Genomic DNA, 16,232 nt, shown 5'->3' on the forward strand with positions numbered 1-16,232 from the left:
GTCAAAACCAAAGAAATCTTTACTACTCCGTTTATACACATATTCAACTGTGTTGAGTCTACATGTCTCCTGAGACTAAATAGCGTGCCAAGTTTACAGAAACAGGTGTATGCTAGATTAACCCCGAGAACACGACAGAAAGAAAAGTCATTCTCCATATGAGCTTACAAAATGCCTCTCCATAGACAAAATCACTCGCAGTTCATCAGGCTAGAATCCAGAGCTTGTGCTGATACTTCTGACTTGTCTATCTGCTTTGGTGATTGTCCCTGTGTAAATGCAGCAAGACGGCGATTCTGCCCACAAAAACACTGAACCAGACGAACATCCTCGATGCCCGGCTAGTCTTTCCCAGCCTGGGCTGTAGGATGTCTTCATGCCTGGCACTAATGTCTGTTTGTATTGCAAACATGGAAATGGAAGTTGTGAAGACAGCGATGTTCAGATGACTCTGTAGAATGAGATTCACACATTTAGGCTGTGCATAGGTTGCAATGAGTGTGAAAAAAATGTGCATATGTTTTTCACACTTATTTGTGCACATACACAAAAACATACTGGAGCATCTACCACTCTTAAGGCCTGTTTACGCCAAACACAATAACTATAAAGATAAAAAAAATTGCAAAACTATATCTAAAAGAATATAAGATTCCACACCACAACTAGACTGATAATGGGCACGATATCATTGAAATTGCTTTTTCAGAATTATTTTTTACAGCTGAAGAACAATACAAATATTGACAGCCAGTCATAATCCATTTAAAGAGCTCGAACATTTCCATTCGCAGACAACAGAACTGCAAATCATGCTTATAATAAGCAAAATTATATTGTGTGATGGTGTGGAGTTAAGGCCTATTCTCACCAAGAACAATAACTGTAATGTTAGCGTCCACACCAATGGATTCTGAATGGCTGTTTTTTTTTTCAGCTGACAAAAAAAAGTGATACCAACGATTTTGTTCCTCTTTGTTGTTATCGCTATATCGCTATAAGTGTGGTGTGAACACCCCTATTCTCATAGAACTAGAATACATTTTAAAACGTTATCTTTATTGCTATAGTTATTGTTCTTGGTATGAACAGACCTTTAGGCTTATATGTGACCCTGCACCACAAAACCAGTCATGAGTAGCACGGGTATATTTGTAGCAATATCCAATAATACGTTGTATGGGTTAAAATGATAGATTTTGCTTTTATGCCAAAAATCATTAGGATATTAAGTAAAGATCATGTTCCATGAAGATATTTTCCTACCGTAAATATATTAGTAATATGCATTGCTAAGGACTTAATTTGGACAACTTTAAAGGCGATTTTCTCAATATTTAGATTTTTTTGCTCCCTCAAATTCCAGATTTTCAAATAGTTGTATCTCATTCTCAGCCAAATATTGTCCTATTCTAACAAACCATACATCAATGGAAAGCGTATTTATTCAGCTTTCAGTTGATGTATAAATCTCAAGACGAACATCCTCGATGCCCGGCTAGTCTTTCCCAGCCTGGGCTGTAGGATGTCTTCATGCCTGGCACTAATGTCTGTTTGTATTGCAAACATGGAAATGGAAGTTGTGAAGACAGCGATGTTCAGATGACTCTGTAGAATGAGATTCACACATTTAGGCTGTGCATAGGTTGCAATGAGTGTGAAAAAAATGTGCATATGTTTTTCACACTTATTTGTGCACATACACAAAAACATACTGGAGCATCTACCACTCTTAAGGCCTGTTTACGCCAAACACAATAACTATAAAGATAAAAAAAATTGCAAAACTATATCTAAAAGAATATAAGATTCCACACCACAACTAGACTGATAATGGGCACGATATCATTGAAATTGCTTTTTCAGAATTATTTTTTACAGCTGAAGAACAATACAAATATTGACAGCCAGTCATAATCCATTTAAAGAGCTCGAACATTTCCATTCGCAGACAACAGAACTGCAAATCATGCTTATAATAAGCAAAATTATATTGTGTGATGGTGTGGAGTTAAGGCCTATTCTCACCAAGAACAATAACTGTAATGTTAGCGTCCACACCAATGGATTCTGAATGGCTGTTTTTTTTTTCAGCTGACAAAAAAAAGTGATACCAACGATTTTGTTCCTCTTTGTTGTTATCGCTATATCGCTATAAGTGTGGTGTGAACACCCCTATTCTCATAGAACTAGAATACATTTTAAAACGTTATCTTTATTGCTATAGTTATTGTTCTTGGTATGAACAGACCTTTAGGCTTATATGTGACCCTGCACCACAAAACCAGTCATGAGTAGCACGGGTATATTTGTAGCAATATCCAATAATACGTTGTATGGGTTAAAATGATAGATTTTGCTTTTATGCCAAAAATCATTAGGATATTAAGTAAAGATCATGTTCCATGAAGATATTTTCCTACCGTAAATATATTAGTAATATGCATTGCTAAGGACTTCATTTGGACAACTTTAAAGGCGATTTTCTCAATATTTAGATTTTTTTGCTCCCTCAAATTCCAGATTTTCAAATAGTTGTATCTCATTCTCAGCCAAATATTGTCCTATTCTAACAAACCATACATCAATGGAAAGTTTATTTATTCAGCTTTCAGTTGATGTATAAATCTCATTTTTGGAAAATTGACACTTAAGACTGGTTTTGTGGTCCAGGGTCACATATAATAAATTACTCTCATTCTAAAAAATGTTCACGCACAGTATTCATCACAAAGCAGCCATACAGTATATTGATTGCTAGTTAGTCATTTAGCTGGTCAGTTTAGCTTTTAGTCAGTGCCTCTATCCAATATGATCCAAAGCAACATTTGTATGCCATGGAACATTTCTAAAGGTTACTGCTCTTGTTCAAACAACATGTCTTTAAGTTGAAGAGTCAACATTAGGACATTTTCAAAGGCTATTCTTGGTTTATGGTGGGCAAATGCATGCAAACTCATTGAAAATATACACAGAACATAATTTCATGGTTCATGGAACAGCCCTGACATAACAAAAGAAGACACAGTCAACGTGCACACACACTTACGGACAAAACATACTTTTACATTTTACTTCACTTTACAAAACGTGAGGCTAAGTTTATTCAAGTGGGAGAAATCATAAATTTAAACACATGTTCTGATTATGATTTTTGTTAAGGTACAGGCATGCTCATGAAGGAATAACTTGAAGGATTTCAAACTGGTACCACTAACTTACTGAAAAAGCCAGACCAATATCTTTAAGCTATTTTTTTTTTCGGTAGGGAAATTGTAGCAAATGTCAGCCACATGACTAATATAATGAAAATTCTAAACAACAAAATGCCTTATAATGCATACAGTCCAAGGATAAACACTTTGTGCACTAATCTCCATATTATTGAAGTAGTTTACGGTTTATAGAAAGATTGTGTATGACAATATGTAATACTACATACAACTAGATAAAGATTAATGAAGATTTAATTAGGTAACAATACTAATTAGCTACTTAACGGTAACCCAGTTTTAACAATTAGGCCTACAAACTTTTTAAATATTTCTCATCGTTGTAGCAGCTGCCAGCAATGCAAAACTCACAGCGCCACCTTGTGACATGTAAGTCTATATACTACTACATACAGACTCAGTTCGACATTGAGCACTTCATAAAACGATTAGAACTTATTTCTAATCAATGAACAAACAACAGAACAAAGGGAAACCACAAATTGATATGAATATAAAAGGTACATAAATAAATAATCTGAAATAAAATTAGAACGAACATTTACATGGCGTTTTTATATTAAATAATTACATTTAAATTCGAAACATGTTACTTTTACAAAATCGTGCTTGATAAATAATTAGAAAAGTTTTCCACGTTGTTTCTTAAACGACCGTTTAAACCAAACATTCGATTGTTGCGAAATTAGCAATCCTATTACTTATGAATATTAATATTAAACAACGATTCTGTTTATGACCGCTTGCCAACATCCAATCACACAATTAATATTTATGATCCCACCAGTCACTGTAGTAGAGGAAATCTTAAATTCGCATTTGGCGCCAGAGCTACACTGCAAAAGAGAAGTGTAGCAGGCTACTGAACATATAAACACAAGAGAAAACTGCAAAAGTGAGGTGAAGGTCACTCACGGTCACTTAGTCACGTACACACAAACACGCAGAAACCCAAGCCGCGTGTATAACTCCTACAACTGTCAACTCTCGACTGAACAGCTACATTAACTACTTCATTAACTAACAGCCTTTGTCTTTTCTACATTTCATATATCTTACATCTGTGAGCTGACATTTTCTTACAACACAAGCCAGTTTGCAATATCTCCTATATCTGATTGTTGTAAGTATAGCTACTCATTACTCCCCCTATCTCTCCATTACAGATCTGCCCATGCACTTGACCAAATATAAACTTCATGATTCTTGGCAGACAGACAGATTTTAGTGGGGAGGAGTCTCATGGTTTAGGCCAGGACAGACCAAAGGACAAACAGACAGAGGTGTAGAAAGAGAAAGTGGCTAATAACTGAGGAACAAAGAACGAAAACACCTGACCACCCTCTTTGGAAGCAGAGTAAGTGAGTGTCCTTTGCATCAGATGTATAGTTTTAGCTGTTTTGAACTGTAGGCGTAAAATATTAAGAGCAGTGGAGGAGTATTTCATTCTTTAACAGCAGTAATGCAACACACGGCCCACAACGGACAGCTTGTTTGTCCTTGTGCAAGGGACAAAGGGAGCTTTATTCAACAAATCAAAATAATCTCATCTAAATGTATGACAGTTTTTCTATAATTGCTACATGTGCATAGTTTCAAGGGGGTTTAAGATTTCAAATAGCATTCAGCATCGAAGGACAGAACTTTTTTTAAAGGGACGAGATAAGCAACAGGCCACAGCCTGGCTAATATGTGAAACCGTTTAAAAAAAAAAAAATAAAAAATAAAAAATAAAAAATAAAAAAATGCAAGTAACGTGAGTTACGTAATCAGATTACTTTTTATAAGTAACTAGTAAAGTAACACATTACTTTTTCCTTTAGAAGGAAATATCTGAGTTACTTTGTTTCCATGTATTGACTGACAGCTCTGGTGTTGCCATGTTGAGAGAAATCAGGAGTAAGTTCAGAGCGTTGTGTGTGAACATGATCTTACTGTAGTTCTAGACTAAATATGAACGTGTTTACTCATCTCACCTGCACAAAAACAGATTCAGTATTCTTCAAAATGAATAAAAACAGTCAAATGCAAACTCAGAATATTATACAAACCTGCAATAATTAAATGTGTTAAATAAGACAAATATCATTTATGTATTTAATCCCATTTTATTAACCAATGTCTTTGCTACTGACCTTCGATGATCCAATTTAAACATACTAATAATCAAAAATGACACATTTGTGTATGATTTTACTTATTGCTGAATAGTGTTGAACTTTCTTCTCCTGCGTCATATTCTTCATGCGATTTGTTTGCGCTGCGCCCTCTACTGTACAGACGTGAATTTACATTTCCTTCAGCCTGAGGCGTATTCATTTCACTTTTCTTATGAAAGGGCTTTTATGCTTGTAAAAGAATAACTTTTTTATAGGGAGTAACGCAATATTGTAATGCATTACTTTTAAAAGTAACTTTCCCCAACACTGTATATATATATTTTAAACCGAAGTATAGCAGAACAATTATGTAACATTTAACAATCAACAAAATCCTTCTCTAACTGTATAAGGAGGCCATACAAAGTTTACATGGATATAATGGAGATACACGTCAGGATTGGTCATTATCTGACCTCAAACTTCGCATCACCTTCACTTTAACTACTGATCAAACCCACAGTAAATGTGCAGACAGGTGCATGACTTCTCTTCATGCTTTATGCTTCAGTTGTCACCTCGACTCTTGCTGTTGTTTCACGGTTTGATGAAGGCACTATTTAAGTTTGTGTTGACAAATAACACCGAGACTTACACAGCTGACATTTCACGGGTTTGTGAACAATTAGAAAGTTGTTACATTTGACTTTTGGACAATTTCTCTTGCATAAAAGGATCTTTATTACTTCTCAGTTGTAATATTTTGAACGTTTTATACTATATTCATAAAGATTTAGAAATAAATACTATTATTCAGTGAAGGGTACATTAAATTTATCAAAAGTGACAGTAAAGACATTTATAATGTTACAGATGATTTCCATTTCACATAAAAGAGTCCTGAAAACATTTAACTCTTTCTTAAGCAGCAAATCAGCATATTAGAATGATTTCTGAAGGATCATGTGACACTGAAGACTGGAGTAATGATGCTGAAAATGTAGCTTTGCCATCACAGGAATAGGTTACGTTTACGCACAATATTATTACATTGACAATATTACAATTTTTCCTTATTTGTAATCAAATAAATGCAGCTTTGGTGAAGACAAAAAATATTACAGACTCATAATCTTGGAATCTATCTAAGTGTAAAAGTGATAATAATTTTAAGTGTTGCTTACTGTCTGTGCTTCAGAGATGGCGATGTCTCCCACTGCTATGGTGGCCCGCCGGGCTCTTGCTGCTGCATCACAAGGAAGCCATGAAGGAGGAGGTTTGAGATGTTTTTCTTGGGCTGGGCTAGATGAAACGGTAAAATAAGCAGATGTTATCCAGTATGGATAGGCAAGTTCTCATGAACCATAATAAAATATGACTTTATTACCTCAAAAATCAAGAATGTCGAAAAAAATTATATGATTTTCAGGTTATTTACATATTCACACAGTAAGAAAAAAATAACATTTAAAAACATTTACGCAATAATCAATGATTCTAGTAATAGATGTACTGATGATTTGAATCATACACAGCAAGGACCTGGAAGATCCTGTCCTTCGTATTAGCCCTGCCCGGTGTGGGTGTCTGCGTGGCAAACGTTTACATGAAGATGCAGGCCCATTCTCATGATCACCCAGAGTTTGTGCCATACCCACACCTCCGCATTCGAACCAAGGTGCCTATACTCTTGGGTTTTTCAGTCAAAGTATGCATGATGTGGACTTCTCTCCAATTCTTCTACATAGAAGAAAATGTTGAGGCCTTCACTTTGTAAAACATCCGAAATACAATGGACATGACATGAATCATTTTCAAATAGCATTTTCTTTCACAGCCATGGCCATGGGGTGATGGGAATCACTCCCTCTTCCACAACTCTCATACGAACCCTCTGCCCACTGGTTATGAGGGACCTCACCACTGAGCAGGACGCCCCCTGCCGTCTCAACTGTCCGTCCCCTCAGATGCCAATCAACACTGATGGACAAGCTTCTAACATTTTTAACAGAAATAAACAACAGTTTTCACATAAATTTTGTGTGCGTGACTGATTATGAAAGGTCCCAAACAATACATGGTTAAGACTATTTTAAGTATTTATTTAATTCTATTTAGAATTGACTAAATTTGCCAGTTGCCAAATAAAAAGTCCAGGACTGAACTGAGACAAAAACATGAAGAAATTGCTCAATCCAAATGAGGCACAGATTCTAGAAGAAAACAATGTAGACAACATTAATGCAGAGCTCATTTATTGAGAACCATCCTCTGCCTTCCACCAACATTTGGCCACTTCCATGATTCAATTTCTCATATATATACAAAAAAAAAAGAAAAGAAAAAAAAAAGATGGCACTCCAACATACATCAGATAATCCAGACTTCTATAAACGAATAAAGTGGCATATACAAAAAGAAAAATATAGCAAACATAAACAGCTCTTTCTCCTTGACATTCTATTATTCACATAACATACTGTACAAAATCATGTACAACATCTGGATGCACTGTGATTACCATGGAATCAGCATCAAACCCTTTTTTGCAAAATAAGATGAATAAATGAAGTTAAACAAAAAAAAAAAAACCCTTAGTTGGTCATTCTACTCCATATACAAACACGTCTTGGGGAAAAAAAACGTGCACATGAAAATAGTAGGAATTAGAATGCTCTAAAGTATTTTTCAAAATATTTTTGCTAACTGAAGTTTAATGAAAATCTTGTCCCAAACATCCCAAAAATCCAGTATATCCCATTCCCTTTTTGTGTATTGTGTGTGCATTAAAGCAGCTACTAAATTTGTTTACACCAACAATTCATTACATTCATTTCACTATCCACTACTGTTTGCCCTTTAGCTGAGGGCTGTTTTGACAAGGTTTAAGATGTCCTGCCTCAGCCCTTCTGTGCAGTCCGCCTCTTGTGCCAAACGCAGGAAGCAGTCAGTGGAGAGGGAGGGGTGAAGGGGAGCAGGATGGAGCCCCTGAGGCCGCAGCAGTATGGACAGACAGGCCTGGCCCAGTCGCAGGTAAGAGTAGCGCTGTGAGAACCAGTACACTTGTGGCAGCAGAGACCTCAGCCAAGCTGCCTCAGAGTCAGGAGATGATGACGGAACCGGTTTGGAACTTTGAGAGGATTTAGAATGTTGTTTGGAACACTTTGACACTTCAGTTTTAGTCAACTGTGGTGATCCTTCAGGACCCTTGCAGACCAAACCAGCATCCATTCCATCTTTCGAACAACAACGTTTGGTCAGGCTCCGTATGACCGAATAGAGAAGGTCCATACTTAGGTCCTCAGCTGACCGTTGTAAACCAGGTACTAAAAACCTACAAGCCCCAATCATCACTTCAGCCAGTGGGGTTTTCTGGAATTCCTTCTCTTCTGCCAAGCATGATTCAACCACGTCCTGTGGTCTAAGCAGCCCATGAGGGGCTAGAGAGGACAAAACAAGACAACTTGTATCATGCTTTGACATCCGGTCTTTGTTTCCGTCAGTCAAACGACAGCCGTGTAAGTAGTGGAGAACAGGTAAGAGCATCCCACTGTTTACATCCTTGATCCGGATGGCCTCACCTTTAGCTTTCTGGGCCTCCCCAAATCCTCCCATCAAGAGGGCTCTAAAATACTCAGACCCAACGTCTTTGACTCCCTCTTCCCCAGTGACAGCCTCGTGATTGGCTAGTAGAAGGGTTCCATCGTCAAGGAGAAACGTTAGGTCATGAGTTGCCTTCAAGTAGGGACATGACTGGTTTTGTTGCGGTTGGGATTTGTTATCCAGAAATTGGGTTGTCTCTGTTCTGGTCTGGCAATCTATGCTACAATTCTTTCTGTCCTCCTTGGAACTTGACAGCAGACTGGAGAGGCAGCCAATCAGAAGAGAGACGTACAGGGATTTAAATCTCGAAGGGGATGGTTGTTCAAGAGGATGCAACCAGCCGGCAAGAAATGCCCAACATCTGTCAGATTGTCCATCTTCATCATCATCTTCTCTGTGACAGCCAATCAGATCAAGAGCTGCTGCCAGCCCTCCACTATCCAAAAGCAGCTTCTTCAAAAGAACTCTGTTGCTGCAGAGGAAAAACAAAGAAGGTGATCAAATCAGCTACATGGGACAAGAGTGGCATTTGCTTTTTGTTCTATTAATTTCTTTAAAAAGACATTAAAAACATGATTCTTACATGCAATTACTTGAATACACCTCTTGTGTGATGAACATGTTTTTAAGATATATATTACAATTCACTTAAACATTTTGGGAGGATGGTTCAATTTGACCTTTTTATGACAAGTCAAGCTCAGTTATGGCTGGTGCAGCTCCCTAAAAACTTGATATCCATGAATTGATGTAGTGTAATAGTCACAAGTAAAAATCCCACTTATTTTCTCCATTGGGGAATTGATTTTAACAGTAACTTATAAACCTTTAAAGACAGACATACTCTGAGCTGCAAGGTTGTTAATCAATGGTGTAGCTTTTGTTGAAGCCATCAGTCCACATTATTACAACTTTTTTTTAAATTCTTCTCAACAGCAGAATTCATGGTGAATGACTATGATTCCGTAAAGAAATCTCCACCAATCTAATAAACGATTCTTGTCATGAAGAATATGTATGCATATATGCATAATTTGCAACAAACGTAAAAAGATATTGTTTTGATATGCACAATCTTTAAATCAATAGTTTTATATTTCGCCATCAATTTTATTTTGACTATGTTGTTCGCAGTCTTCAATGGTTTGTACTTCTTTTGCTTATTAAAGCTGTTAGGTACAGAATAAAAAGTACCTCTATCTTTTTGTCCGATTTTCAAACACTTTTTGCTTCAAAATAAAATCTGTAAATTCAGTTGGTTTGGTCAAAGATTTTTCTTAAACTACAAAAACATATAGTTTACTTTCCTATGAACTTGACACATGGTTTAAAATATATATCTTTTTTATTCGCTAACACTTTGATTTGACATTGACCCACATATATTAGGCTATAAAAGCATTAGAAATAAACCCTGAAAGTCAATTAATCATACCTGTTAATCAGAGGCAGAGAAAGGACACAGTGCAGCTTGTCAGATTCAGAGCCTGACAGCATGATGTGTGTAAGAACTCCAGTGCCAAATCCAGACTCGCTCTGAACCCTTAGATTACTGAGCAGACCCAAACCTGAGGAGCCAGAAACATTTTAGCTTTGAACAAACAGCAGTCTTAATATGCTTCAATATCGTATATTAATAAAGTCACAAACCTAGTTGTGTGATTTTGCCTTTGACTTTCTCTGATTGTCTGTCCGTTACTCCTTTGCATCCCCCGATCTTCTCTCCTCTCACACACAGTCTCTGTTTGATCAGAGCCACGGCCCCAGTTCTGACCAAAGCCTGGAAGCAGTTTGGGTTGCAGCTGAGGCGCCCAAGCATCCGAAAGCATCGCCCACTGGGGTCATGGTGCTGGGTGAGGTAGTACAAGAGCCCGGAGAAAACATTTGTGTTGATGAGCGCTGTGCTGGGGTCTGAGGCGTGGGAGAAGCGTGACAAGAGCAGAAGAATGGGGGATTCTGGGGCCCAGGCCTCAGGGTGATAAGGATGATGGTAGACTGGGGTTTTTGACATCACAGGAGGGCTGTCCAGGGTGACCACACTACAGCGAGAGGAGGATGTAGAGGAGGACGAAGAGGCACGGAGCCTCTTTCTGGGAGGAGAGGAGATTTGGAGGGGAGATGAGGAAGGTTTTGTCACTGAAGGTGGTTGCTCAGATTGAGGGGAGGAGGCACAGGAGGGCTGTGAAGAGGAAGGCGACCCTGGTACGTTTCGAGGAGATATTGGAACGGAGGAGAAGGCGGAGGAGGAGGAGGAAGAGGAGAGTCGGATGGGTTTGGAGCGGGTGGAGGGAGAAAAGTGGGGTGGACGCAAGGTCGAGCTTTGCGAGATCTCAGAGCAAGGTGACGATGAAATGGAGGATTGAGGGCTGCTACCAAAGACTTCACTTCCACATGGGGATTCAGTCAGCTCACCCTCGGATGAGATCAGACCCTCAGAAACCAGCCAAGACCTGGAGGAAGGCACACAGACAAAACTGAGCAACATACAAGCAAATTTTCCATAAAACATGTAGATCAATGTGGTTCACAAATCAAATTACAAAAGATCACAATTAAATTATGATTGGCATGTTCATACTTCCAAAACGTACTCTCTGATTTTGGTCATCTTGTCAATGAAATTACTGAGAGAAAAAAGGCAATTAATAAAGGGTTTCTAATTTTCGAAAAAATCAGTCATGATGATGACTAGGTCTAATTGTTTTAAATGAAAACATTTTGTTTATATGCGGCAAGAAAACAATAACACAGCAAGATATTGATGCACTAACAATATTTTTAGAAGACGACATTCTATAATTTAAAAATTAATGTCAAATTAAAGTCAGGTTTTCACAACAAGGACAGTTTTAAAACTTATTGATAAATGGTCAAACGTGTTTACATTTTTGAATGCTTGGTTTAATTTTCTAATCAATGAAAATATTTAACATTTTGTTGACTAAAATTAGATCGTAAAATTGACTAAACTTCATGATGACATGAAAAATTTACTTAAAATTTAAAGCAAAACAAAAACTCTATAAAGAAAAAAGGTGTATAATTTAATGCTGCATATCATATTACTGATCAGTGCTGTTAGTCTGCCAAGTGTGAAAATAATTGTCCATGATTTTTTCATGATTTTTATGTTCTGCTTTTGGTAAGACTATGAATAGCTTACCTAAGGCTGAGGAAGCTGGAAGATCCCGACGTCTGGTCTTTGCTCACATCCTCCCTCTTGTTCCCTTCAAGGGCTGAGAAGTCAAACGAGTCAAAACACGAGGTCATCAGTTCAGAGCATGGAGAACCAGAGGACAGGCTGGCATCCATCTTTCCTGCAGTCAGTTCTTCTCCGTGAGCAAGCTCAACCAACCGCTTGATCAGCAGCGGCACCAGCCCGAGCTCCTGCAGCTGTTCAAGAGCAGATTCATCGTAGACGAAGTCCACACAAGCTAGAACGGCGAAACGCGTGAGCGGATGGCTTTGATGGGCAGATAAAAAGCTGATCAACACCTCCAGTCCCCCGCTCTCCTTTACTTTAGCCCTGTTCACAGCCTCTCTGCAGCAGAGGCACAGGGCCTTGAAGAACACACCTGACTTCAGAGGATCCTTTTTCACTTCCGCTGCAAACTTCTGAATGACTCCCAACGAACCGACCAGCGGCCTCAGGCAGCCTTGAGAGCACAAGTTAGCCAGAGTCTTCAAAGCTAGCTCTTCCAAAGGCCGACAACCTTCTCCTGAGGCAAGGACCCCCAGCTGAGTCAATGCCCCGGACCTGGACATCTCTCTGGCGCACTCTGCACTGCAGCCTCTGGTGAGCTCATGAATGGCACGAAGAGATGCCCGTTGCAGACCTAAAGGGTACTCTGGAGCAATGAACAAAGCGAGAGATGGAAGAGCGCCTTGTGAAAGCAGCAGAAGCCGGTTGGCAGGCGTGTCAGAAAGGTAGACAAGCGCCCGGGCAGCAGACTGGACACATTCCACTTTAGGAGCACAGAGTTCAGGGGCTGGAGTCAGTGAAGAGGGAGAGGATGGAGGTGGAGAGAGAGACAAGCAGAGCAGGAGAAGTGGAACACCACCTGAGCGAGAGAGACAGAAATATAACAGCCTTTACAGCCTGTGACTGTATATAATGGAGGAGAAACATAATCATTATTATTATATTACTTTAAACATATGAAACTCTGGGACAAACCTGCAGAGTGGACCTCAGCAGAACCCTCTGGGTCCATCGCAAGATTTCCCAAAGCTCGTGCTGCTCGATTTTGCACCGTCTCCACAGAGACATTCCTCTTGAGGACATCCACTACAAAAATGAAAGATCATAAGCATTTATGATCATGACTATTTATGCAAATAAGCAGCATTTTTTGTAGTGATGCGATGCCATTGAAAGAACATGTTGGTTCCCCCCAATAAAAAACTTCAGTGAAAAGTTTTCAAAAGAACCATTTTGGCTTAAGTGTAAAGAAGATTTTAATACTCTAAAGAACCTTTGTCCTCTATAAAGAACCATTTGTGCAATGAAACCTTTCCATGGATGTTAAGGTTCTTCATGAAACCATAGATGCCAATGAAAAAAATAATTTTAAAGATTTTATTTTTTGCTGTGATCTCATGTGAGTGACAGGTTGCTGGGGGTCATCAGAAAAAAAATGTCATTGCAAGGGGGAGGGAAGTTATTTTGATTAAAGATTGCTAGGGCACATAAATTTATTACATAGATTAATAATAATGACATGCACTGATAAATCATTTATAATAATGACTGCAATATTCCAAAAATAATAAGAATTGTCAATTCTGATTTCATAATGACTTTAAGAGGAACATGTTACGGAGTATAAAATTACATATAAAAAGTATGTGGAAAATGAAAAATCTGGATCCATCTGATCTTAACAACTACAGACCCATTACTAAATTGCCAGTTTTATCAAAAGTATTGGAGAAAGCTGTTTTTTTCAGTTGTCCCCTTACTTAATTGGGAAAAATATACTGGATCCTTTTTAAGTATGGTTTTATATCCAAGCATAGCACTGAATCAGCCTTGTCAGGAGTGGTTAACGACTTACTAGTTGTGGATTCTGGAAATTGTGCAGTTTTGTTATTGTTGGATTTAAGTGCGGCGTTTGATACAGTGGATCACTGCATTCTTATAATAGGCTAAAAACCGAGGTTGGTATCTGTGATTCAGCCTTAAAGTGGTTTGAGTTCTATTTTACTGAGAGGAGCTTCTCTATGAAGATAGGTCAGTTTTATTCATCGCCTGCTTCTGTTATGGGTGGGGTGCAGCAGGGCTCCATATTTAGCCCAATTTTATTTGCCCTGTACATGCTCCCTCTTCGTTACATTTTTTAAATTCACAAGGTTCCCTATCACATTTATGAGGATGATACCCAGTTGTACATGTCAACAAAACGTGGGTCAAAGTCCTTATCCGATTTGCTAGCTTGTGTAAATGACATCAAAAGTTGGATGGGTGATCATTTTCTTCAGCTGAATGAAAACAAGCCTGTAGTCATTCCATTTGGCTCCCCCTGTTTGGTAGATGGCCTGACCTCTATCTGCAAGCAAATATCCATACTTATGTAAAAAACCTGGGTGTTGTTTTTGATTCGGAGTTCAAATTCGACAAGCAAATAAACTCTGTTGCTACCTCGATCTGTTAGGTTATCCTCCTCTTTATCTGCATTTAAATCATCCTTGAAAATGTATCTCTTTTCTCAGGCCTATTCGTAATTTTAGATATGTTAGTCTTAGTGAGTTAAATTCTTAGTCTTGATTTTTATTCAGTTTTATGGTTGTTGATTTAATTTTCTAAACTCTGTATTTTTTGTATGACTGTCATCTTTTTATCGTGCTATTGTGAAGCACCTTGGTCAGTATTTATGTTGTTTTAAGGTGCTATATAAATAAAAATGGCCTTGACAACAACCATGTCAGATGTCAGTATGAACAGGGCATGAAAAATGAACTGATCTTTATGAAGCCTTTGAGTGACTTACCAACAACAGATATGCCATCAAGCTTTCTTACCTATGCGAAGAATAACAATAAAAAAAGCATTAATCATATACAAAAAAACACGAAAGCTGCATATATGTAATCAACGCAAGCTATACATTAGAGCAGCATCTTTCTTACTTCTAGTCTTGTCTGTTTTTCAGTGCAGCAGTTGGCCAGGATGCTAAGTGCCAGGTCCAAAAACTTTCTGGAGCTTTCTGGTCGCCTGAGGAGATCCAGCAAAGGAGGGAGTCCTCCTCGTGATTGGTAGCGGGCTATCCTGCCACCACCTCCTTTGATGTGCTGCGTCCGAATGGCCACCAATGCCCTCCACTGACCAGCTTTGAGTCTCTTGTCTGCATCCCTGGCTTTGTCACCTCCAGTGACGATCCTATTTTCTGCTCCTGTCAGTCCACTGCTGTGACTGTCTGCTAATGTGCGCGTTTTGGACAGCTGAGCCAAACACCAGGTCAGAGAGGATTCTGGGAGAGTGGCGAATGCCTCTGAGGTGCTGTTCAAACTTTTTGAATGTCGTTTAACTCCTTGTTCTGAAGGTGTAGACATGATGAACCAGGAGTCCAGAAGCACCTCCCCACCACCACCCCGTTTTGTAACTTAATTATTTTATCTTCCTAATAACGTAAGGTACAACAATATTTCAGTGGCTTTAAATAACTTGGCAACAAACACTTATTCTATCAAGAATTAAAAAACGAAAAATAAATAAAAGAACACAAGAACTAATACAAAATTATCCTATGATTGACGCATTCCATCCACAGAGAAACAAGCATTCGAAAAACTACAACTACCAAGTTCATCAATCAAAGCAAGCCCAGAGCAATGACTTATGGGAAATGAATTCTTTTAACTAATGCGATATATTTCATTACGGCCTACAGTGGGAGGTAGGCCACAAAAATAAAATCCTTGACAGTGCTGCCTGAGATTAATCTATTTGGGTGTATTTTGATGTTTCGATGAAGAGTGATAAGGCTTCGTTAACTTTTCATTTTACTCACGTCAAATTTCCTACGCGCTACAAAGCGCAATCGCCTCAGATTTGCACTGGCGCCATCTTTAGTAGAGCAACAAACAGGAGGGTTTTTCAGAAAGGGAGGGGTATTTGTAGACTCAGTCTCTTTAAAGCTTATGGGAGTTGTAGTTTCTGGATAGCTCAATTATTGACTTATTTAATACTTAAGATAACGAAACATTAAAAACCGTGTAAATTAATGTATGCAGATATTTATTTTGACATAAAGAAGAAAACAGCCCGTACGTTTTGACGTTCTACCTTTCGCGCGAC

At 38.4% G+C, this 16,232-nt stretch overlaps 2 protein-coding genes across 4 annotated transcripts; one reads left to right on the plus strand and one right to left on the minus strand.

The window, feature by feature from the left end:
* Window positions 1-4,476: 4,476 nt before the first annotated feature.
* Window positions 4,477-7,365, plus strand: cox6a2 (cytochrome c oxidase subunit 6A2). Of its 2 annotated transcripts, none has more exons than XM_016446999.1 (4): window positions 4,477-4,594; window positions 6,531-6,608; window positions 6,868-7,010; window positions 7,170-7,365. In XM_016446999.1, exons 2-4 carry the CDS (start codon window positions 6,533-6,535, stop codon window positions 7,257-7,259), a joined length of 309 nt encoding a protein of 102 aa, XP_016302485.1. In that variant the 5' UTR covers window positions 4,477-4,594; window positions 6,531-6,532; the 3' UTR covers window positions 7,260-7,365. The 2 variants fall into 2 exon arrangements, with proteins under 2 accessions (XP_016302485.1, XP_016302484.1); XM_016446998.1 differs by having other exon boundaries at window positions 4,478-4,590.
* A 66-nt stretch (window positions 7,366-7,431) lies between these two features.
* Window positions 7,432-16,147, minus strand: LOC107658447 (armadillo repeat-containing protein 5-like). Of its 2 annotated transcripts, XM_016446996.1 has the most exons (8): window positions 15,946-16,014; window positions 15,065-15,555; window positions 14,926-14,956; window positions 13,113-13,223; window positions 12,099-12,996; window positions 10,586-11,385; window positions 10,371-10,503; window positions 7,432-9,407 (listed from the first exon to the last, which is right to left on the minus strand). In XM_016446996.1, exons 2-8 carry the CDS (start codon window positions 15,485-15,487, stop codon window positions 8,192-8,194), a joined length of 3,612 nt encoding a protein of 1,203 aa, XP_016302482.1. In that variant the 5' UTR covers window positions 15,488-15,555; window positions 15,946-16,014; the 3' UTR covers window positions 7,432-8,191. The 2 variants fall into 2 exon arrangements, with proteins under 2 accessions (XP_016302482.1, XP_016302481.1); XM_016446995.1 differs by having other exon boundaries at window positions 15,065-16,147.
* Between the last annotated feature and the right edge of the window lie 85 nt (window positions 16,148-16,232).

Source organism: Sinocyclocheilus anshuiensis, unplaced genomic scaffold (assembly GCF_001515605.1).
Source record: "Sinocyclocheilus anshuiensis isolate Anshui unplaced genomic scaffold, SAMN03320099.WGS_v1.1 scaffold371, whole genome shotgun sequence".
In the NCBI taxonomy this organism is placed as follows: domain Eukaryota; kingdom Metazoa; phylum Chordata; class Actinopteri; order Cypriniformes; family Cyprinidae; genus Sinocyclocheilus; species Sinocyclocheilus anshuiensis.